The 24,458-nt window shown below is 39.0% G+C and overlaps 1 protein-coding gene across 1 annotated transcript; it reads right to left on the reverse strand.

Annotated features, from left to right (window-relative positions):
• Positions 1–17,691: 17,691 nt before the first annotated feature.
• pdx1 (pancreatic and duodenal homeobox 1) lies at positions 17,692–23,109 on the reverse strand. The gene is made up of 2 exons (XM_052026384.1): positions 22,707–23,109; positions 17,692–18,107 (listed from the first exon to the last, which is right to left on the reverse strand). Exons 1-2 carry the CDS (start codon positions 23,107–23,109, stop codon positions 17,692–17,694), a joined length of 819 nt encoding a protein of 272 aa, XP_051882344.1.
• Between the last annotated feature and the right edge of the window lie 1,349 nt (positions 23,110–24,458).

Genomic DNA, 24,458 nt, shown 5'->3' on the forward strand with positions numbered 1-24,458 from the left:
ATATTTTTGGTTTGTGGTGGTATTTGGAAATACCACCTCATAAAATGGGAACTAAACACAGAATATTGACCCCCCCCCCCCCATTAGAATCGAAATAGACTGCAGGAAATGTTTCCCCTCATTAGAGGCAAATAAACCAGAAGCATATAGATTTAGGTTAAGGAGCAAGAGATTTAAAGGGGATCTGAGGGGGTTCTTTCTACCCCAGAGAGTGGTGAGTACTTGGAATGCAGTGCTGGAGAGAGTGGTGGAAGCAGAGTCATTGACAGCATTTAAAAAGTGTCCAGACAAGCATTTAAATTGCCAAGACATAGAAGGCCATGGATCAAGTGCTGGAATATGGAATTAATATGGATGGGTACCCATTGGTCAGCATGGATGTGGTGGGCTGAATGGCCTGTTTCCATGCTGTATGACCCTCCGACTATAGTCCATACAGATTAGTGGTATCAACATAGCACTTCCTCATTATCCTTATACCAGAATATTGTGGCTTGTATTATATTATTTTACTTTTAATAATGAAGTAATCTGTTCTTTCAGGCAATCCAAGGAAACCCGTCAGCCTTAAAAACATCTTACCAGGTTAGTTTGTGCATATCAAGGGAGAAGAAACCCCACACTGCAAGTGAAGATGTTATCAAACCTTGTGTAAAATACATCCAAAAACTATTCTGGGTGAAGAAGCTGCCAGAGAAAAGGATTCCATCCCCTTCTCAAATGATACAGTCGCAAAAAGGATTCAGGGAGCCATGATATTTGGAAAGTTATTGTGGAAAAATTGCTCTTCATTGGAGGAATCAGCAGAAGTATCAGGACTGCCTCAGCTGATGGTATTTGCAAGGTTTGTGAATGATGGCTATGATCAAGAGGAATTTATTTGCTGTGACTGCTCATACAAGACCATAAAAGGAAAGGACATTTACAGAGTGGACTCAGTCGCCAAGTTGGAATGGACTAAAGTGTGGGGATCTTTCTGCTTCTTTGGTGAACATTTTCAGAAAATTTAGTGCATGAAGATGAATATTCAAGGCAGGGAATCTAGGCAGGGAATCTAGGCAGGGAAAGGTGTCTCTCCAAGACATCTTTCAATGGTTTATAGCATGTATGAAATTCTGGCATTCTAGGCTGGTACTGAGAGACATATTCCCTGTATTTTCTGACTGTATTTCTTTTGTGATAATGTAAAGCTTGATACACTGGAGCATGTGACCAGTTGGCAGGAGAACTTCTTGGAAACCTTGTTAAATATTAGTGAGTAAGAATAATCTTGCTGGTGACAACATTCTCAGAAACTTAGATTTAAGCCTGGCTGTGATGGAAATATTGCTATCAATACAAGGTAATGCAGGTAGCAATATTTTTTTGAAACAAGGATAATGACAGGGACCTGAATTTCCTATTTTCAACAGGAAGATTTCTCATGCTTGGCTACAAAAATCTGTGAACATACGTACTCACTAAAGAAATTGGATCAACATGCTTTAGAGTGTAGAAGAATGAGTGGTGATCTCATTGAAACGTATAGAATCCCAAGGAGTCATCAGGGCAGTGTAGAGGTTGAGATGTTTGCACTAGTGGGAGAATCTCAAACAAGGAACATAGTTACAAGATTAGTCATTTAAAACTGATATGCATAGGAACTACTCCTGAAGAGGGGTAAATCTCTGGAATTCTCATTGGGGATATTTAAAGAGGAAATAGATAATTTTTTGAAAGATTGATTTTTTAAGGGCTATGGGGAACTGGAGCAGAAGAGGAGATGAGACCTGGGACAGATCAGCCATGATCATATTAAATGGTGGGGCAGGCTTGAGGGGCTGGATGGCCTACTCCTGCTCCTTTTTTATGTCCTTATGTTTGTGTTCTTAAAGGCTTGTGTGAATCTGTTTTCCCAACTCTGGCATAATTGAAGAGCAAATACAGGAATCAATCGAAGCCAGGGCATGACCTCAGACTGATCATAACAAAGACTGAACAAAGAATAGCCATGATGGAAGTCATTTTCCAGGAATCACACTAAGACTTACTTGAACATAATTAAAAACAAGTCTATTTGATTAGTGTTTTAATTAACTCTTATTTTTGCATTTTTCTAGCTTTATTTTATTCCTGCTCATGTTGACCCACATCTGTAGGTTTTCATTGAAAGTACCTCTAATAGTTAAAGTACTGAAAGCAGCTGAAATGTCTAATAATTGGTCACATTATTAGTGCAATAAATGAAAATATATTAATTGAATCTTTAAAATACAATCAGTTGACACAAATAATGGGTTGACACAAATAGGAGTAGGAAACCCTGTCATAGTGACATATAATGTGGATTTTGAGAAGGCATTGAGTCTTTTTTTGGGGGGTTTTGACATAGAAAACTTTAAAATGCCCTGCGAGGAAGGCAAATATATGAAGGTCTTTAAAACAGTTCCCTGAAACTGGCAACACAAATAGACAGGGTTAAGAAGAAGGCATTTGGCATGCTTGCCTTTATTGATCATGGTTTTGAGTACCAGAGTGGGGACCAACTTTTTCACACAGAGGGCAGTGTATGTGGAATGAGCTTCCAGAGAAAGTGGCAGAGAAAGTTACAATTACAACACTTAAAAGGCATTCAGACAGGTACATGGATAGGAAAGGTTTAGCGGGATATGGGCCAAATGCAGGCAAATAGGACGACCTCAGGTAGGCATCTTGGTCAGCATGGATGAGTTGGGCTGAAGGGCCTGTTTCCCTTCTATATAACTCTATGACTCTAAAATCACATCATACTATAAGGTATGGTCCCACCAGTTATACCTTATTTGATATAACAAAATCAAATATTTAACTTCAAATGACTTGTGTTTCTAAACTTGTGTAAAGGTTAATACATAGTGAGCCAGCTCCACAGGTACCTTCCCCTCAGTTCATCTAACATGGTGCTGTCCTGCAGCAGTTCTTGCCATCTTAATAATTGGAATGTTCTGTAATTTTTGATGTTTTTTTCATTTTAATTCTAATGTAAGCAAAATAAAGTTGTGGTAGAAACAGAAACAATTACTTTATATTTTAGTTTATGAAAGACGTATTAGATTTTTTTGATATTTTTGTAGACACACAGATGTAATTATTTTCAATGTATTCATTTTTCAGCATTTGGGCATCTCGGGTAAGGTCAAAATTTATAGTCTATCCTTAACAATCATTTTATATTGAGAGAAGTTTTATAAGTACGTGATAGTGTAAAGATACTTCTTAACATTTCACCAACTGTTTGGAAGATGACCTCGGAGAGGGCTCTTTTGACAGTTTAAGAACAATGATCAGAACTCTTCAAACTCCCATAAATTCTCTATAATCTCCTAATTCATATTCTGTTTACCTCCTGGTTAAAGGTCACTCGTGTTTTACAAATAAATTGCCCCAGGTCCACTCCTAATCATGTCCTTCTTGCCAATGTCTGTCTTACCAGTGCTGCGTCTCCAGTGTTCCCAGGTCTTGCAACTGTTTTGGTAGGAAACGTTTCCTTTGACGTTATTAGATGGGTGTTGTCCCGTCTCCCACCCCTGACATTTAACTATTCAACTTTTTCTTTGCTGAAAGAAGTGAATTTTAGAAAATATTAAGTCAGTTGCTCATAGGGACCGCCACGAGATTAAAGAGTCTCCACTTTTTCCCGAACTGTCAGCAGTTGCTGGCGTCTAGTTTCCCTCTTGAGGAGCTGACTCGGAGAATGAGCTGGCTCAGAATCAGCAAGGCAGCAACTCCTTCTGTTGCACACACCCATGTTACATTACACACGACACTGCTACGTTCTGTGCACATTCCAGGGCATAAATGTCATTGAATCGGCAACTCCCAACAATCTCAAAATTTCGGGCGCAGAATTCGTAATGACCAATTTTTAGGCGAAGGGATTTGTTCCTTAGGTTAAATCAGGTGCACCCATGGCCGTGTGGATTGCGTTAGAAATGCTTCATATTGTTACGCAGTTGCATTAAATTGTTCCGAACGCTTTGCTAGCAAGGTAACCGCAGGTGGGAATTTCTCAGGCTTCCAGTTTCTCGCCAGTTGTCCAAATCAATTTTAACCATCAGGTGGCGGTATGGGACGATGCAAGTTACTGCGTGTGGTGTTAAAGGGTATTTCGCACCATTCAATCATAATAATTAAAATTAGCACAACTAAAGAAAGTCTTATTTCTTGACAAGCCATTAAATGTATATCAGGTGTCATACAGTTTGTAAATATTGAACTGAAATCCCGGAGAACCGGGAAATATTTGTAAATTTGGGACTGAGAGATAAAAGAATTTCTTTATTCAAATAATTCAGAATCTTGGGAATTCTTTCACGCAGAGATCTGTGGATGGTCACTGTCTTTAAATTGAACAACAGTCGGAAGAAACATTGAAAGTAGCAAAGGCGCAGAATGTACTCCGGGTATCGGGCCTTTAATGCATAAGATAAGCGCAGGGCTGCCAAGTCCTAACTCTGTCTGCAGCAAGTAGTGTGTGAACCAATCAAACTCATAGTCATCAACCTACCTGAGAATATTGATAAATGTTGCCACCAGAACTCTTTATGGATGAAACGGCCCACCTTCACACCAAGGACACTATAACCATCACATTGTACGACTCTATAACCGGGCCAAATGGAATAAACTCAGAACACATCTGGTAGATCAACACTGGGCCTTCATGAGGTGGTCCAACAGCAGCAGCAGAAATGTAGATGACCACAATGCATAACTTCATGTCCCAGCACATCCCTCACTTATCATCCAGTCAGGGGATCAACCCTGGTCCAAAGAGGAGTGCAGAAGGGCATGCTGGCTGCATCATGAGGAATAGCTAGAAAGATGCGTCAACTTGTGAAGATGCAGGATAGGACGACATGCTCGCAAAACAGCAAACAAAGCAAGTAATAGACAGGGCAAAGTTATCCCACAACCTAGTGCAGGCAAATGGGATTAGTATTGATGGCAAAAAGGTCAGCATGGCTGTGGTGGTCCAAAGAACCTGCTTCTGTGCTGTACAACCCTTTTCTTTCTTTCTTTTTCAATCTTTTTATTAGTTTCCTAATTAATACAGATTAATATATAATATCGATGTTTGTACATGTAATACAAAGAGATCAGGAGAACAATCATGGCATAGATAATCATAAAGGACAACAAAATATAAAAAAAAACTGTAGATCCCACAATCTCTTAGTAAATGAATATAATATAAAAGAAAGGAAAGAAAAAGATTTATTATGTATATAAAAGAAAAGAAAAAAAATCCCCAAATCAATAAGAAAAATTATGAACAATATATCAAACCAAGCTAAACAGAAATTTTTTTAAAAAAGACAAACAAAAAAAAGAAAAAAAAGACTGGACTGAAATTTCTCAGTAGAAACACAGCAATATTATGTCGTCAACTCCGTTCCTCTAAATTAGAAAATTATTGAAGAGGGATCTATATCATGTGAAAATATTGAATAAATGGACTCCAAATAGCTTCAAATTTAAGTGAAGGATCAACAGTACCACTCCTAATTTTTTCCAAGTTTAAACATGATATAGTTTGAGAGAACCATTGAAAAGTAGTAGGGGGTATTGGATCCTTCCATTTAAGCAAAATGGATCGTTTGGCCATTAATGTAGCAAAGGCAATCATACGGTAAGCGGAAGCAGATAAATGGCCAGACTCTATCCTTGGTAATCCAAAAATTGCAGTAATAGGGTGAGGTTGTAAATCAATATTCAATACAGTTGGATAATGTTAAAAATGTCTTTCCAATATTTTTCCAAAAGAGGACAGGACCAAAACATTTGTGTCAGAGAAGCCACATTTGATTTACATCTGTCACATATAGGATTTATATGGTGATAAAAACAGGCCAGCTTATCTTTTGACATATGGGTCCTGTGAACTACCTTAAACTGTATTAAAGGATGTTTGGCACACATTGAAGATGTATTAACTAAATGAAGAATTTTCTTCCATGTCTCTGTAGGTAAAGATGTCTGGAGTTCACTTTCCCATTCATTCTTAATTTTGTCCAGTGATTCTGGACGTATTTTCATAATTCAATCATAGATTATTGCTATCAAGCCCTTCTGATAAGGATTAAGACCTAAAATTTTTTCCGTAATTTCAGTTTTGTAAGGTGTCAGAAAAGAGGCACAACCCTTGACTCTGTAACTCTATAGCCAATGGACCAGATTGCAGCTCTGAAGTCCTACTGGCTGTGATTGGTAGTGGGCAATTGAACAGTGAATGGGAGGAGGTTCCAGTGATGGCAAGGCCCAGCATTTGAGTGCTAAGGACAAGGCAAGAGTATTCATTGCAATGTTCACTCAGGAGTCCTGATTGGATGATCTTCCTGAGAATCCCACAAGTCATTCTTCAGTCAGTTTGGTTCATTTCACCTGCTGCAACAAAAGTTATGGCTCAAGACAACATCCCAGCCTTATTACTGAAAATCTGTGCTCTACAACCTGCGTTATCTCAAGCTAAGCTGTCACAATACTGGCAGCCACCCAACTAAATAGAAAAATTATCCTGTTCACAAAAAGCAGCACAAATCCAATCTGATTAATTACGAAGCAGTCTATTCTCAGTCATCAGCTAAGTGATCGAAGGTGTCATCTTCACTTACTCTTCCAACCTGATGACCAAATTGGGTTTCACCAAGACAACTCAGCTCTAGGCCTCTTCACAGTCTTCATCCAAGTGAGGACAAAGAGCTCAATTCCAGAGATGAGGTGAAAGTGAATGCCCTTGACATCAAGGTAGCATTCAACCCACTGTGGCACCAAGGCTCCCTGATGTCAATGGGCATCAAAGGGAAAATGCTCCAATGGTTGGAGTCATACCATGCACAAAGGAAGATGGTTGTGGTTGTCAGAGATTAACCATCTCTGTCTTAGGACATCACTGCAGGAGTGCCTCAGGACATTATCTTAGATACAATCATCTCTGGCTGCTTCATTGATGACCCTCCTTCTACCATAAGGTCAGAAGTGGGAACACTTGTTGATGATTTGCAAAGTGTTCAATTCCATTCATCAAGTTTGCTGACGATACAACAGTGGTGGGCCTTATCAGCAGGAACAATGAAACAGCTTACATACAGGAGGTGGAGAGGCTGGCGGATTGGTGCTCAGTCAACAATCTCTCCTTGAACGTGGACAAAACAAGGGAGATGATTGTTGATTTTAGAAAGGCCCAGGCTGAACACTCACCCCTGTGCATCAGTGGCATCATTGTACAGAGAGTCAGCTGTTATAAGTTCTTGGGAATACATATAGCAGTCGACCTGTCCTGGTCAACCAACACCTCCTCCCTCACCTAGAAGGCACCGCAGCGTCTCCACTTTTTACGGCGGCTGAAGAGAGCAAACCTGCCCTCACTCCACCCCCACCACATTCTACAGGGGTACCATTGAGAGTGTCCTGACCAGCTGCATCTCTATCTGGTACGGTAACTGTAACATCTCAAACTGTAAGACTTTGCAGAGAATTGCAAATACAGCTGGAAAGACCATTGGAGTACCTCCTCCCTCCATCCTGGATATCTACAACACACGATGCACACACAAGGTCTGCAGAATCATAGATGACCCCTTCTCATCCCTCCCATGACCTATTTGTCCCACTGCTGTCTGGCAAGCGGTACAGGAGCATCTGGGCCAGAACTACTAGATTGTACAGCCGTTCTTTCCCCCAGCCTGTCAGGCTCCTGAATACCCTGGAAGCAGTTTCAGACAAATGCTGCGTCAAAAGTCCTGGTTTGCACAACGGTGCACAACTGCTGCTGAACATGTTTGTACATTTAGTACAACACACTGAGTTCTGTATTTTCTTCATCCAACTTGGTTTTGCACTAACCCTGCACTGATTTTGTATTCTGTATATACCGTTTTTTGCACTATTTGTACTTGCAAAATTTTTTTTGTCTGCGTTTATTTTATGTCCTCTGTTCTATGTATGTCCTCTGTTGTGTGAGTCTGGGGGAAATGACATTGCGTTCCTCCATGTGTTTTTACAGCATATGGGTGAATGACAATAAGGTATAACTTGACTAACCCCCGAGCAAACAAACCAATTCATGCCACCATTCAAATGGACCTAGACAACGTTCAGATATGGGCTGATAAGTGCAAGTAACATTAGTAGCAAAAAATTGCCAGATAATGACCACCTCCAACAAGAGAAGTCTAGTCTCTGGAATCTCTGAAATATTCTGCCCCTGAGGGTGATGGAGACCAGACCAGATATATTTGAGGTGGAGATCAATGAATATTTGAAAGACCCAGAAATTAAGAATAACAGGGAACTGAAGAGGAATTGAGGCCAGCATTGATCAACCATGATCATATAGAATGGCAGGGCAGGCTTGAGGAGCCTGGTGACATATTCCTACTCCTATTTTCTTGTTTTCTTGTGTGTTCTAACTTTCCTTAATATTTAATGTCATTTTCATCAACATTCAACTGAAATTCAACAAATTTCAACCAGACTGTGATTATAAGAGCAAGCAAAAGCTAGGAATCCTGCAGTGGGTGACTCACTCTAGATGGCTCAATGTCTTTCTACCATCAAAGTACACACATCAGGAATGTGATGGAATACTTTCCACCTGCCTGGATGCAAGTAGTGCCAACGACACTGAAAAAGCTTGAGACTTTCCAGGAAAACACGGCCCTTCTGATTGGCATCCCATTCCCCACACTAAACATTCACATTTCCACCATCGACACACTATAGCTGAAGTGCGCATTATCTACAACATTCACTGAATTTACTCACTTGTGCGACTCTGATAGCATTGTTGAAGTTCATGACTTCTGGCACCAAGGCAATAGTTGCATGGACACCATCACCTGCAAGCTCCCCTCTAACTTCCACACCATCCTGATTTGGAAATATACCACCACCTTTCCTTCCTTGCTAATCTAATCCTGAAACTTCCCTGTCAACGGCATTGTGGAGTATCTTCACTGAAAAGATTGTGGCAGATCAGAAGGGTGGTTCACCCCCGCCTTTATCAGGGCAATTAGAAATGGCAATAAACACTGGAATTAAAAAGACAAATAGCTTGTCTGGCATCTTGTATTGGACAAACAGAAATTTCTTCCAATTAAAAATTAAGAAGACCAAAGCCATTACTTGCTGTCCCATTCCCCAATTACCTCCTTGATCACTTTGCTCAGCAACTGTCATAGGTGCAGCCTTGATATCATATTTGAGCCTGACTTTTGCTTCTCACCACATAGCCACAAAATCATGAAGACCATCTCTTTCGACATTAACAGCATCATCCAACTCCATCTGTACAACAATTCATCTGTGGCTTTTTTACCTCTAGATTCAAATTATTCCTTCATTCTCCTGACTAGTTTGCCACTCTCTGTAGCATTGAGTAGTTCCAAAACTCTGCAGCCTATCCCCTTAATTGCACAAAATTTTGTTGGCCAATGTCGCAGAAATTCTATTTAATCTATAATAAAGACGATAACTCCAAATCTCGTTCCAAGGCCTTATTTTATGCATGGTACCATGGAGAGTGAGCAGCGATCTCCACCGTCACCCAGACTCTAATTTACAGCTGGTTACAAGCTTATTTTATAATTTGAGATGACAGTTTATCCTGTGACTGTTTTAGTTACATTTGTAACATACTTAATCCTTAGTCAAGATGTTACAAAAGATAAGATCTAGCCAGTTCCTCTTCTCAGTGCACCCAAAACAGGATTCACATCCTGTTTATACGAAGGGTCTAGTTTCAGCAGTTCCTGCAGGACTGCTGACTGTAGACCCAGTTCCCTTATACAAAGTCAAGTATCCCATCAGCCCCAGCACAGTCAAAGAAGGCTATTTTATTCTTCCACAGCCAAAGTCAAATTCTAATTGACTTACAAGGAGCAACTTAGTTTTAAAATTCTCATCTTTGTTTTCAAATGCCTGCATGACCTTGCCCCTCCATATTTCTGCAATCTCCTCTAACTTTAGTATTGAAGCAGTCGTGTAGAATATAATGTGAGAGATTATACTTTAAATGACTTGAAACTGATGAACAACAAGGAATATCAATTTAGGAATGATGGCATTGGATTTGTTATCAAGAGGTAATGAAGTTGTGGATGAGTGTTTTGTTGACAGACGGATTACGGTGCAAATTATGGTGGCCAATGATGTGGATGAGCTTGAATGGCACTTGGCACATGTGGATGAAAACTCAGTTCTGAGATTAACTGAGTGCTGAAATTATCTGCGGACTGAATGAACACGAGTAAGCATTCAGGGACCAAACTTAATCATTGACAAAAGGATGAAATTTTGGTCTGAGAATATAAATGACGATTGGTTCATGCAGTAACTTTAACTCAGAAAAAAAACCCCAAGCCTACGTTCTTCGATGCATTGTTGTGTCAAGAAATTCAGTTACTTCATAAAGCCATTTGGTCTTGTACATACGTATGTTCTGTCTGTTCAATCTGTAGTTATTGCTATTTATGGAACATTGTATTTCAGTTTAATATGGCATTGCAGAATGATTTTTTTGCAGGGAATTCCTGAACAAAATGATCAAAATGAAAGATGCTAAAAGCAAGAAGGCCTAAGTATGAACATAATAACATGTTTAATGGGATAAGACCAACTAGTTTATTTATCTGGGAGATTTGGTCCTGATGACTTGTGCATTAATATTCTTATACTTCCTCCCACCAGGGATGCATCTTCTTCCTAGAAGGGTTGGAAATTCTGTAATGTTCCCCTCTAACTACACTTCTCCATGGAACCCAGAGGAACTAATCGTCCTTGTGCATTTCTCTAGTGCCCATTTTCTGCATGAGGTTGCTTGCTCTATTGCTCCAGTGCATTGCTCCCCCAGTGGCTGGTGAGAATGTGTTGACTTGCAGTGGTGGAGACTACTGATGGCCTTGCAGGACAACCTCAAGCTGCTCTGGGTCTACATTCAAACTGTACCTTACTGTCAGATAAGCTGAAGGGCAACAAGGGCACTGATGGAATGGCGATAATGGGATCACAAATGTTGTCATCCTGAGAGGTGTCAACAGATTTCAGTTCCACTGAGGTGTCAGCAGGCCTAATATCCAGTTGGAAAACAGATTACTAAATTGTTAGGAGATCCTGCAGGTCCTTTTGATTATTAGTATCTAGAGATATGATGCCAGCAGTTTAAGCTGAGCTTGTGTGACAGAGGTTTGAGCATGCACTGACTGTACCCAACATTGGATAGCTTCTACTTGTGCTGGAATAAAGTTGAGACATTGGCCGTCATGAGTAAATAAATAGCACTGTTGACAATGTGTTTTGATCAGAGCTGTTATTTCCATGTTTCCTGTCACCGTCGTCTTTCTGATCGCCCACCCAAGGCAACACAGCAAAAGGGATATCAAGAAATTGTAGCACATTCTCCAGGGCATCCAGAACCTGAGTGAACAGGAAAAGGCTTCAGCACATCTACTTAACCTATAAGATGAAGAATTTCTAATGAATAGCTCCATCTCTGAAACAGAAAATGTAAGTTATAATAATGAAAAAAGATTGTGTCAAAGGAATGAAAAGAAAGAAAAGAATAAAAGTTTAATTTATATTGTTTTTAATGAAGAAATTAAATAGAACAATTTGAAATTTAATTTTCAGCTCCATCTAGGTTATTTGGCTATAGTTAAGGCCTGTGATATCAATTAACATAGTACTTAGTTTAAAATGGACAGGCACTATGTTTCTATGGTGTTTAGTCTTTAATTTGGAGAGAGGACAGGAATTAAAGCCCATTAAAATTAGGAGCCAAGCAGTGAGGTCATTTTTCCATGTCTGATGAATGATAAAACACATTTTGGATAGCAATTTCAAAATTTGCATATTTCAGTGTGTAACTATGCACACGCTTCTTTATTGGCTGATTTGTGGGTAAGTAATACCAGTAAATGCAAATAACTTACTTTAACTCTTCTCAATTTTCATGTTGTTTGATCTATGAAGCAGGTGTGCAAAATCAACTTGAATAGATATATAGGTTTATTAAACAGTGAAAGCATAGAATGCATAATTACTATGAAGTTGATGTTTTTCTGATCATCTTCCCGAGATTAAAATTTTCTATCCATATAATTCAATTGTTCACACAGTCAGTTAATAGCAATACAATCCTTTACATTCTTTCTTTGTGAATATGTACAGATTAGTCAAACACCTTTGGCCTGCTATCTTTCTTCCTGCCTTATGCATGACCATTCCTTAATCAACACAGTCAAAAACCCAGAGTCCTTATTTAATGTCATCAAGAAAGGACCATCATCACATTTCAAGGTTCCTACAGATGACAGATAAATTTGCCCTCAGTAGTTTTATCCACAGACCGCATATTTTTCCTTCTCATGACCTATTCTAACTGAACTCTTACACTGAAAGATCTGCATACTTAGCTGTCCTATTCCTTCCTTCAGTTAAGTCTGGCCATTTGTCTTTGTACTGTTTCTTTGTGCTTCTCTGCATTGAATTCCTTTTATATTTACCACATCATTGATTGCAAATGTCTTGTTTGCCTCCTTTATTCTTTTCATTTGTCACATTCACAAATTTGTTATCATTAGTATACTTTGAATGATATTGTTGCCCGGTGGTGCTATTGTTTGTTAGCCTGGAGTCCTGAGCTCAAATCCCAAAACAGCAGTTAGGGAATTTGAATTACATTTATTAATTAACTAAGGCAGGTCCAAAAAGTTAAGATTAGAAATGGGGATCATTAAACTATTAGCCAGGAAATCCCATGCTGGGGTGCACCAATCTGGCTGCAAAGCATCAGCTGACCATGATATGGGACCACCGGGCTCAAGGACAGCTTCTATTCTGCTGTTATAAGAATATTGAACGGTCCCCTCCTGGTACGATAAGCTGGACTCTTGACCTCACAATCTATCTCGTCATGGTCTTGCACCTTATTGTCTGCCAGCGCTGCACTTTCTCTGTAACCGTAACACTTTATTCTGTATTCTGTTATTGCTTTTCCCTTGTACGACCTCAACACACTGATGTGATGAAATGATCTGTATGGATGGCATGCAAAACAAGGTTTTTCTCTGTACTTTGGTACATGTCACAATCATAAAACAATTTACCATTTTACCAACCAATTTATCTGCTGAGATGAGGCAGGAACAAGTGGGTAACTGAAGGTTTTCCTGAGGTTTTATGGAAGATTTCTGGGTTTCTGGGCCAGGTCCCAGGCTTTGGGAAGCACAATTGCTGGGACCAGGAACTGGAGTGAGAGGCCGTGGGGTGGCTAGGGCAACGGCAATCATTGTGTGGCCCCAACGAGAGGCTATGGTTGTTGTGTGGTTTCACTCCAGGAGCAGTTGGCAACTGCAGAGAGAGGGGTCGGGATGGGGAAGAGGAGGAAGATGAGAAGTGGTGTAATCAAGAGGGAAAGGAAGGGCAAAGGGACTATGAGAGAAGGAGGTGAATGAAGGGGGAGGAAACTAAGAGGGATGGAATTGAGACAGATGGAATTGATAGTGAGGGGACTGACGGAGAGGGGACTGAGTGCGGAGGGCTGAAGTAAGGAGTGGATCATGGCAGAGGCAGTGGATAGGGGAGGTGAGGTCACGGAAGAGGATCTGAGCAAGATCCTGTGCGTGGCCATGCATGGTGCACGTTCAGTGTGTATCTATGCACACTGAGAGACAAAATTGTGCGGCCTGGTCTCCATTCATCTTGGATTCATGCCTTGGGGCCAAGACCTCACCCTGCCAAATCCCAGTGGAAACTGGTGTGCAACAGCCACCACACAGTGAAATAATTCCAGCACAGGCACCTTCCAGTCCTCATAAGCGGAGTAGAAGCATCCTCAATTCTGAGGGGTTGCGAAGAAAAAGTGTTGTTTGGTTGTGGGTCCCTCATGCTAGTGGAAGCAATGTTTCAGTGTATGCTTTGCCAAATTCATTGTCTTGAGTAAAGAGACTTGGACTGATAGAGGTCTTTCAAATCACGATTGGGCTCGATAAAGGCAATACTCATTGAACATTTGGAGTTGTAGTGCACCTGAATGTACTTGGGTACTCAACCAATACTCAACGGAGGGCAATCAATTCTCTTTATTTTCTTGACATAATTAGTCACTCATTTCTTGTTCCAGTTTATTGAATCTTCTTTGAAATCTCCCAAAAGCATTAACCTCCTATCTAAAGAGTCATATCTAGAAATGGACAAAATACTCCAGTTAACACCTAACCAGCTCCATCAGTTCATTACTTTCTCCAAAGATATTTAAACAATTTTGTTGGATATCTCTACTATCTTCTACCAACCTCATTCATTATTCTGGAATGCATACCATTTGAGGTAAGTGACATTTGTGCTCTTAGTTCCGTCTTTTTATTTAAATATAGTTTTATTTTCTTTTAAATTTAGACTTTTTTGAACATTTATTGGTAATTCAGAGTTTCCAACCCCCTCCTGTATACCCCACAGTCCTATCTTGGTTTCTTAATAGGCATTTGTAATTTCATTCTGCATTTGTGTAATTGCTTCAATTCATGTAGGAACCCATCTATAAATAAGCTCCTTGTGATTTTTTTAAGCACTTACAAACTTACCTTCAACTAGTTCTTTGACATTTTTTGAAGCAGAGTAAAATTTCTGAACTTGTTTAGTTAAATGTTCCCATAAATGAGGTTCCAGAAGACAGTCATATATTTAACAAAAGGGTATTTGGTCTGCATGCAGTCAGTTCAGCATCATCTGATGCATTTAAACAAAACAAAGGGCCTGAAATCATTTTGAATAACATTTCTAAAATTGTTAAAACCATAGTGGATCATAAATGGAACATTGTTAAGATTGAAAATACAAACTGCTGGAGGAACTCAACAACTCAGGCAGCATCTGTGGAAACAAAAGGATAGTCAACATTTTTGATCAAGACACTGTATCAAGATCCAAAATGTTGATTATCCCTTTGCCTCAACAGATACTGCCTGGCTCAGTGAGTTCCTCCAGCAGCTTGTTTTTTGCTCCAGATTCCAGTAACTGCAGTCTTTGTCATCACTGAGATTCAAACATGCATGATTATTCAATGTCATCTCAAAAATGAACAGCTGGATCAAAAATAACACATTAAAGAACCAAACAACTATGTTCTTATTTATGCTGTGTTTATATTTCTTGCTGTCTGTTGTCTAAATACGATAGCAATGTTGCGATAATTCAAGCGATCATTGGCTTTGATAATGGATTCATCATTCAAACATATAAAACATCTTGGCAACACAAAATATTTGTTCTGAAAGTATTTGTGTTTACACTCTAAATACTCAGTAGAATCCAAAATACTCATGATAAGGACAATTATACAGTTGTGCCATACGGTTCATTTCCTTGGTACATTTACAATGCTTTGGTATAATATTATTTATTTGTCCAAAAATGCAGCAAATAATCTTCATGTTTCTATGAATTTTGCAAATGATGTTGAATTTACATCTATCAATGTCCATGTGCAATTTCTTTTTAACTGTATCTACATACCAGGAAACAAATTACCTGGTGACTATCTTCCTGCAACCTAGACACATGTGACAGCAGATTGAACTCCAGAGCACAATGCAACACACCCTTTGACGTCTAGTCTCAGCTTCATTGATATCATGCAGCTGAATTATCTGTTCAATCTAACATGAGTTCTTATTTTAAAAATGCACTAATGATATGGCATCTTCTCAAAGAATCATCTCCAAGAAATGGAAAGATATAGAGAGACACTGATCTGTGGAACTGCTGCTTCCAGTCTAAGGAGGGGAAACACAGAATGAACACAATTACATGCATATTATTTTGACATTTTTACAGCAGTATGTAATAGAGGAAATCAGCTGGAAAGAAGACTATTTCTATTTCAGACAGAAGTGAAGTGATATATTGTTGGTAAGCTGCTGGTTACACATGATCTCTGTTGTGTAATCACAGACCATCTAGCTTGAACATTCTGTAACTGCCAACATCTCCATACGACTGGCAAAAAGACAGTGACGAGGTAAGCATTATGGAAAAGCTTGCTGGAACATCCAAGGTGTCTGCTATATGGATCCACCCTGACCTTGGTACTCTTTGCAGCTGAATACTACATTCCCATCTGGCATCAAAGCACTTACACCTGTTACATCAACACAAAGTGAATACCCCAGGTGAGTAATGTGTACTCTAAAATCTGGATCACTTCTGTGGCCTCCCAATATTGTCAAATATCACTACCTCCACAATGAGGAAGGACTTCACTTTATTCCCTAAATTCTTGACTGATCCTGAACTTCCAGTGTATAAAGTGTGTCAAAATATTGCCCAAGCACCTAGTCATAAGCATAGGATTCTGGTCAAGTAAACTCCAACTTTCACCATACACTTTGGACTTTGAGAATCTTTGGTGCAATAGAAACCCCTAACAGAAAGTCAGTAATCTATCCATGCATCTTCACGTTTAACCGACCACGATCAAATGCAATTCAATTAACTCACGTTTGTTAAGATGACATAACAAATTCCATCAATAATCAAAAAGCATATTGCCAATCGTTGGCAGTTACCCCCATGCCCATCAGATGAGTATTTTATTCAATCGACTATACGTGGTGAATACGTTAATGAATTCAAATCTAATTCAAATCCCAGTTTTGATCCATCCTAATTATATTAGATGAAAATATCCCTTTACATTAAGTCTAAGGTTCTTCAACCAAATCCGTCATTTGTCAACCTAATTATCGACGGTGAAAAATTTATAGCACGGCATTTCCACTAACTTGACGATTCCGTATAGAGAGGTTGTACGGGTCGTTGTACCAATTCAAGATAGGGGATGTAGCTTTTTACTTGGGGAGGATGATGTAGAGAATTTGCCCTTAATTTTCCATGCTCGTCCAGTCTAAAATGTAAGTAAAGTTTCATTCTGATTAATAATAAGCCAAGTAATTTGAAAAACCTTTGGAGTAGAAACACATTAATTTCAGTCAAGGCTATCCACATATACATTCACGACGAGTTCCAGTTTTGAACTGTCTTTTATTGAAATGGTTTTTGAGTTTTCGGGCAGCTATAATGGAATCGCATGCAACAAAACTCTGATCGTTACTAGCAGGCTGTTTCCTAGAAGGATTGGTTAAACATCTTCGTCTAAACATCCAATGGAAAATACACACGTTGAAGACAATACATAAGATATAACAATATTTGTATACATACAACTACAAATATACAATATTTTAACCCGAGATGACACTTGATTTATTACCGCAGGAAGAAAATGTACCATGCAAACAATAGAACGCATTATTATCAATGACTAGGGCCTTTAAAGTAACAGTTCCATAACAAGCAAAATGAGATAAAATAAAAACAGTTAACTACATATGTATACAATATTACTTGAAACAATACAAACAAAAACATTACATGATTGCTTTTATTTCTGACTGACCCCAGTCACTTTCAATTGCTGACATTTAAACGTTGCATTCCAGTATATTATTGCTATACGACCGTTAATTCAATGGATGTAATTGTCACTAAACGTGGGATTTATCGTGATTCGCTGTGAAAGGTTTCAGCTTTTGAAACTAAAAATTGTTTTTCTTTTTTTTGTTGTAAGTGTCGGTTAAAATGATCTGCACCGTAATGCTGGTTTCAAGGCAGACTTTATGAGTTTTTCATGGAGTCTCTCGCACCTGTACCTTGGCTCCTTAAAGATGAGCCGGAAATATTGGCTGGTTGTGACGAGGACACGTTGACAGGTAGTGGGTCTCTTCCAAATGGAGTATTGGGTGCACAGGAATCCTCTTTGAGATCACCAGAAGAGACAACCGAGTCCTGCTCAGGAGCACCATTCCTCCCTCTTTTCTTATCCTCTTCCTTCTTCCATTTCATTCTCCTGTTTTGGAACCAGATTTTTATGTGTCGTTCGGTTAGGTTTAACATGACGGCCAGCTCCACCCTTCGGGGTCTGGAGATGTATTTATTGAATAGAAACTCTTTCTCTAACTCCAGCAACTGAGCCCGCGTGTAGGCAGTGCGCGTGCGTTTATTTTCTTCCTGCTCCACCATGAATGAACCTCCTAAAAAGAGGGAGAGAGCATTAAAGTACTCACATTTTTCGTTCATTGCGGCACATTTTTAAATTGAGTGTTAAAGGAAGGTACGCCATAAGTATGCAGAAAAGTATAGTTATCAATTCTCAAGAAAAGAAATTGAAATGATAACTTCCTGGCTCCACCACACCTGAAATAACGGAAATGCAGCTTAAGTCTGCCCAGAGTGCCGGCTGTAACATGCAAGGTAATGACACTTCCTCCAACTAGTCTTCTATCTGTCGAAATGCAGATAACTCACTGGTGATAACACGGTTCAAAAGAGCACTAGCGCCTCATTTCCGACCATATAAGTTGTTTCGAAAATGAAGAACTCGGCCGGAAGATTTTCGTTGGAGACGCTGGAGGACGTTTGTTATTCGTTCATTCGCGTGTTTTGAGGTTAACATCGGGGAGCTGAAGAGTATGAGACTGGCCGATTCAGCCAACGTTTCAAGCGGCAAGTATCAGAGTAGCATTTCATTTGAGGAACTTTTTTTTTCTGATTGTGGTCCTAATGATGTAATCAGTTTAAAATTTGAACAGATTATAACCGAAAACCATATCAATGCCCGTTTTGCTTTGGAAAAGCTGTATTTTCTTGCGGGAAAGAGACATTTCTAAGAAAGAGTCACGGTTCTTGCCACACAGCAGAACCTTTCTCGGTGGAACTGGAGAACTATCACTACATGTGAGTCGTACATTCAGTAGAAGAAACCCCATTTGACCAGAATGTCTCCTTTTCATTTCAACTTCTTCTAAGTACTGAAGTGATTCGAAGTCAATCGTCAAAAAAGTGCCTGACTGAATACCCCATTCCCGAACTCCCGTAAAAATTAAGGGTAATCTAAAAGGATTGTCTCCTGCTTTAAAAGAGTCTCAATTCAAACATTGTAAATATATTTACATTAAGAAAAATGCGCATTACGTATTGATGTGTGCAAGGGCGGATGTTTCCATGAGACGATTTCATTCATTTAAAAGGCGCACGGTGCAGTCGAGTATACGTTTCCTTTTCTTTTCTATTCTGGCTTCCCACCCCGAGTTTTAAAAATGCTCCATGTAAGATTCAGATAACCGCGGGTATAGCTACTTAAAACCGCATGTCTGATTATAATGCACAGAATTAGATAAATTATAACCATACTCCAAATTAGATTTAAATCATTCATTTGTTACATTTGTGACAAAACAGTCTTTCTCTGTACCTCGGTACACGTGACAATAATAAACCAATTTACCAATTTAGAAGTGTTCCTTTGCGACTGAAAAATTTCTAATATATACGCGATAATCGTTGTAATTCTGTTGTAAGAAAAATGCATTAAATTTAGATGCACAATCTTTTGCCAGCGGTTTCAGCAATTGGGAACTGATCATATCTCACGGTAACTGACGTTTTGTGAATTACACTTTTGTGACCGACGCCAATTTTGATTAATTCTGAATTTTAAAGACAGTTATGTTTAAACAGAATCACCTCTAAATAATAGATTTTAAAAGATTTCAATACCAAAGTTAATTTTGTCATTTGAAATATCGAATTTACTATAATATACTGTGGATTACGCTATAAATATGATATAAAATATCGTATACTGTTCAATATATTTGGATGGCGTGACTTCAGAATGGAACTTATGGGAATTTGTTTTGTGGATCTGCTATTAAATGTGACAAAAATATCCAAACGTCCATATTACATTGAAGGAACGTAATTGCTTAAGTACAGCTAAGTATTCCGTTTGGGCAACGGGGAAGCCGCTTAAGATCATATCGTGGGACTTTGGGAGTCCCAGTTACTTCGCCCAACCTCCCAACAACTTCCTGCCATGAGTAAAAATGTCCAGTGGCTGTCTATTATGAAGAAAACTACTACAATAAGAAGCAATATTTAAATGAACCTTTCAAAATTCATTACGTCAGTTTGCAGGTCGGAGCTTGCTCTCTTGGCACTCCCCAGGATAGAGTTCGCTCTACACGTTTGCTCAATTACCAGTTTGGGGAGTCCGCCGTGTGTTCTGACAAACTAAAGATGACTTTGGGACACCAGAAAATTATAATTGCTACTAAAAGTACCTAGATATTCCGAATCAAGATGGTGACCGTGTTTCAAGTTAAATATTCATTTGTTAACCAGATCCACGGCCTGTGGCAGTCTGTCCAGAACCTAGCACTTTCACTCTTCACACGAGGCAGATTTGGAAATGTGATCATTTGTTTCACTGCTATAGGTCACTTGTTTTGCTGTAACTACGAAAGTCTGAAAATGACTTCAAAAAGCTTCTCTGCTGTTGCCAACATAACATTGTGGTGGCACACTGCAACTGGATTGTATATCACTTTCAATTAAAAACACAGACTTAAGGGTAATCTGGTCGTGACATTTAAAATAGTCAAAGGATATGATATGGTGCAAACTAAGGATCAAGAAGCCATGGACTATATCGTAAAATAGACCCAGGCCATTGAGGCGTTAAATCAAGAAGAGTTCCACTGAAAGAGTGGAAATAGTGAATCGTCTGTCCCAAACGTCTGTGGATTTTGAGACAAAAAGAGCATTCAAAATTTAGTTGATAGGTGCTTGTAAGGCAAAGGGCCAAGGGTTATGGAGCAAAGGCGATAAATGACCTTGAAAAGTACTGATTAGCCATGATGGAAAAGGTAGAGCGGGTTGGCGGGACTGAGTGTCCTCTGTTCCTCAAATGTTAGGACCTCTGTTATGAAATATTCAGATTCTTTATTCTGCCAAAGAGTTGCTTGACTTGGAAAAGAGTTTGCATATAATTACCACGGGCATGTCGTAACACATGGTTAAAACTTACTTGACATAAATTATACATATAATATACACCAAGAAATCAAAATTCTCAGAAACGGATTGCCCTACGTTAGTAGTTTGGTAATACAAATTCAAGCTTCCAATTATATTTTGTAATTCACTGCAAAGAGGGCTCCAAATGTAGACTTGTGTACCCGGGCATGAAAACTGTACTGCCGAAACCCCTTTTCTTTTTTGGGACCTGCTTTTTTTTCTATAGCTGCACGTTTACCTAACCCCGTCGCGTCCTCTTGCAGCAAACCAAGTCACGGCTTGAGAAGTATAAGTCTAGTATAATTTAGCAGAAGAAAAAACGTACTAATTTGATTTCAAACGGAAGTCACTTTATAACGTACATATCGTTCTTAAAAGACAAATTGCTTCCTGGAACGGCGTTGATAAACCTGTGTTTGATGGGAAAAAATCTTTTGATGGCGATAGATTTCTTTTTAAGACGCATAATTTACTCCAGAAAGGTTATAAGAATTATTGCAATTGCCTTGACAATACCGCCTCGGTCGAGCACTCAAATCGGTTTATATATGGAGAAATAAATAACCCCCTTTATCTGTTTGGTGAAGTGCTAAGCATTTGTTGAGAATCTTGTTCCAGTCTACATGTTATGATTATGTAATGGACTGTGATTTCACTTTTACAACTTGATACAAACAAATCTAGAGTAATTATGCCCGGATAGGTCCCTTTACGACTGCAATCATGTCATCATATCATCAACCAGGCGCGCTGCGCCTCGCGGTTGAATTAATTTTGTAGATTTCCACAATTAGGCTTTAAGTTGTTGTCCATATTTAATAAATCTGGAGGTTTCACTATATACATTTTATAAAAACAACAATTTGTTACAGTTCGTGTGCATTTTACTAAAGTCAACTCCAGCCATTGTTTGATTCTCTGTTTTATATCATTGCAAAGTGTTTGTCTCGTCTTGGTCTCAATTTCTCACCAAGTAAAAGCAGTGATGTTGAGTAGAACTTGTCTGAGGTAGAAAATCCCATTTAGTACAAACTGAAATGCTCAGTTCGATATAAAATATTACCACGTGTTCGCACAATGCGAGCATTTACCTACTGACTTTTTACGATGTTTTCAAACATCCTTCCTCCCACAGAATAATCGCCAAATCTTCTCGCAACTTTGATGTTGTGGTCGCAACACTCTATACTATTAGTTTTCTTAGAAAATGTTCTTCGAAAATGTTTCCTTAGTTTCCTTAGAAAATGTTCTCAGATTTGGTAATATTGGTTTTGATGCAATTTGAATGTTGAAAAAAAAAGCAGATTAATAAAATTGAGATTGAAGTATGTAATGTTACTGTTGTTATTTCCCAACATGTTTACAGAGTGGATTAACCTTGCTTATGCAGAAGGTGGAAAGGTTCGTTTAAAGCGCCCTTGCCATAACGACAGGGCTACGAGATTCGTTTTAAAAGGAGAGGAGGGAGGTACAAATTTGGATTTTGATGTGGTGGAGGAATGGCCTAATGACATTTTCACTGTCAACTTGAAGTATTAATGGATTATACCAAGCAATACCAACAACGATAATTAGAACATCAATAAACCCATAACATACCAGAGATATCGATATCATTGACCAAGGTGAAATACCCACTAGGAACTCCTGTTATCTCATGCTCTCCAACCATCCATGCCCTAATTTGCAGTATAATTAGTTTCTTGAGTTGTCAATTAAAAATCTCAGCGTCATTAAAAAAATAATTGCCTCTGAGAGAAGCAGGCACTTACCTGGCCATTGTCCTTTCCAGAGGTGAGCGTGCGACTTAGTGGATTTCATCCAAGGGAAGGGCAGGTGGGTTCTGTTCTGTTCTTCCAGGCTACTAATTTCGGAACTACTACCAAAACAAGCCCCTTGGTGGGTGTGCGGATTAGGGTGCTGTTGCTGTGGGTGGTGGAGATGCGAGACTGTAGGATCCTCCGATATCGCAGGTACTTCGAAAGGTGAAATGTCAGCGGGGCTTCCTTGTTCAAGTCCTGACAAGGAAGGATTAGCATATGAAGTCTGCGGTTGTCTCCCTACGTAGAGACACGCTGGTGGGCTTTGATTATATTCCTGGACTTGTGATCTTTGATAAGCACATGATTCGCTATAAATTTGAGCCGGCGCATAATAACGTTCCTCGCTATTCATGGCTGCTAGTTGACTAGTAACTGAAACATACAATGCCACTGTAATTTTACAGTTTAATAGCTCTGCCTTGCTTGATTCACTAATCAAAATAGCACCTGACACTCTGTTATGCTCCGTGGAGTATTACGGATATGTCATGTGACTTGAGTCCTACAACCGATTGGACTGTAAATTCACGATAAGAACACTTGGTCAACTTCACCTGCCTGCAGAGTCCATTTACTTTTCATGTAGTTTAGTAACAATAGAAACTTGTGTGATTGCCAGGCGATGTGCCTTTCTCTCTTCAGGAAATACTTGATTCATTCAAGAACAATTTCAATGCTTTCTCAATCGAAGGCAGGTATATTGGCTAGAATTAATTCGTTACCTTGTTTCAGTTTAATCAGTGAAGTTACACAAATATGTTGAATTTTAAACATTTAACTTGGAGAATGTATGACCAGATGTGAATAGTATCAGTGATAGATTAGACAGGGCAGTCTTATCACCTTCTCAGCGACTTGGGCCTGGGAACCACAGATAGCAAAACACAGCATTATTTCCAGCAAACGTAGATTAGCTACTGTTTTCTTCATTGATTTTACGTGAATGACTGGGATTAACACATCTTGGATGAATACCTTTAACGGCAAATCCACATGGGATTTTGCGTACATTCAGTCCCATTCAGTTGTGTTTGAAATCACGTGTTATGTTCGTATCTTTCCAACATTAGGTTTTAAAACTAATAGTTTTCTCATTAAATTTATGTTTGTGTTTTAGTAACCCGGAGGTTAAATCTATCTGCCCTTTCCTTTGCCTTTCTGCTTCCTCAACAAATCTCCTTGTTAACATTTTTGCTGAACTATTGATTTATTCCATATTGCTGTATTTTAACTATTCTTTCACTTTAGCTGTCACATGTTTCAACGTCCGTTTTAAACTTCGACCAGATTAAATATTGACTTTTGATTAGGAAACTCTCTTAAGAAAACCTGTCAAGAATATTATCTTATAACATTTAAAGAAATTGTCATCAATTCATAAGGAAATTTCAAAACACCAGTTTTTAAAGTTAAACTGAAAATCGCCTGGCATCCGTTAGCGGCCGATTGATTATTTAGAGTTTCTTTTCTCTATAATTCACAGCGCATGTTGACCTTTCTGATTGATATGGTAGGACCGGCTGCTGGTTGACTTGGTGACAAGGCTATGAGGAGGCGGGGAGCTACTGGAAAGGACAAAGATCGTTTCACTACCTGTGATCACTCATGCTTTCTCACACAGAGATTATTTACTTTGCACTCCTGCTGTAATTGCACATTTCTGCAGAATTTTACCCATTTAAACGCTTCATTTAACTCCAT

Source organism: Pristis pectinata, chromosome 11, assembly GCF_009764475.1.
Source record: "Pristis pectinata isolate sPriPec2 chromosome 11, sPriPec2.1.pri, whole genome shotgun sequence".
NCBI classification, from domain to species: domain Eukaryota; kingdom Metazoa; phylum Chordata; class Chondrichthyes; order Rhinopristiformes; family Pristidae; genus Pristis; species Pristis pectinata.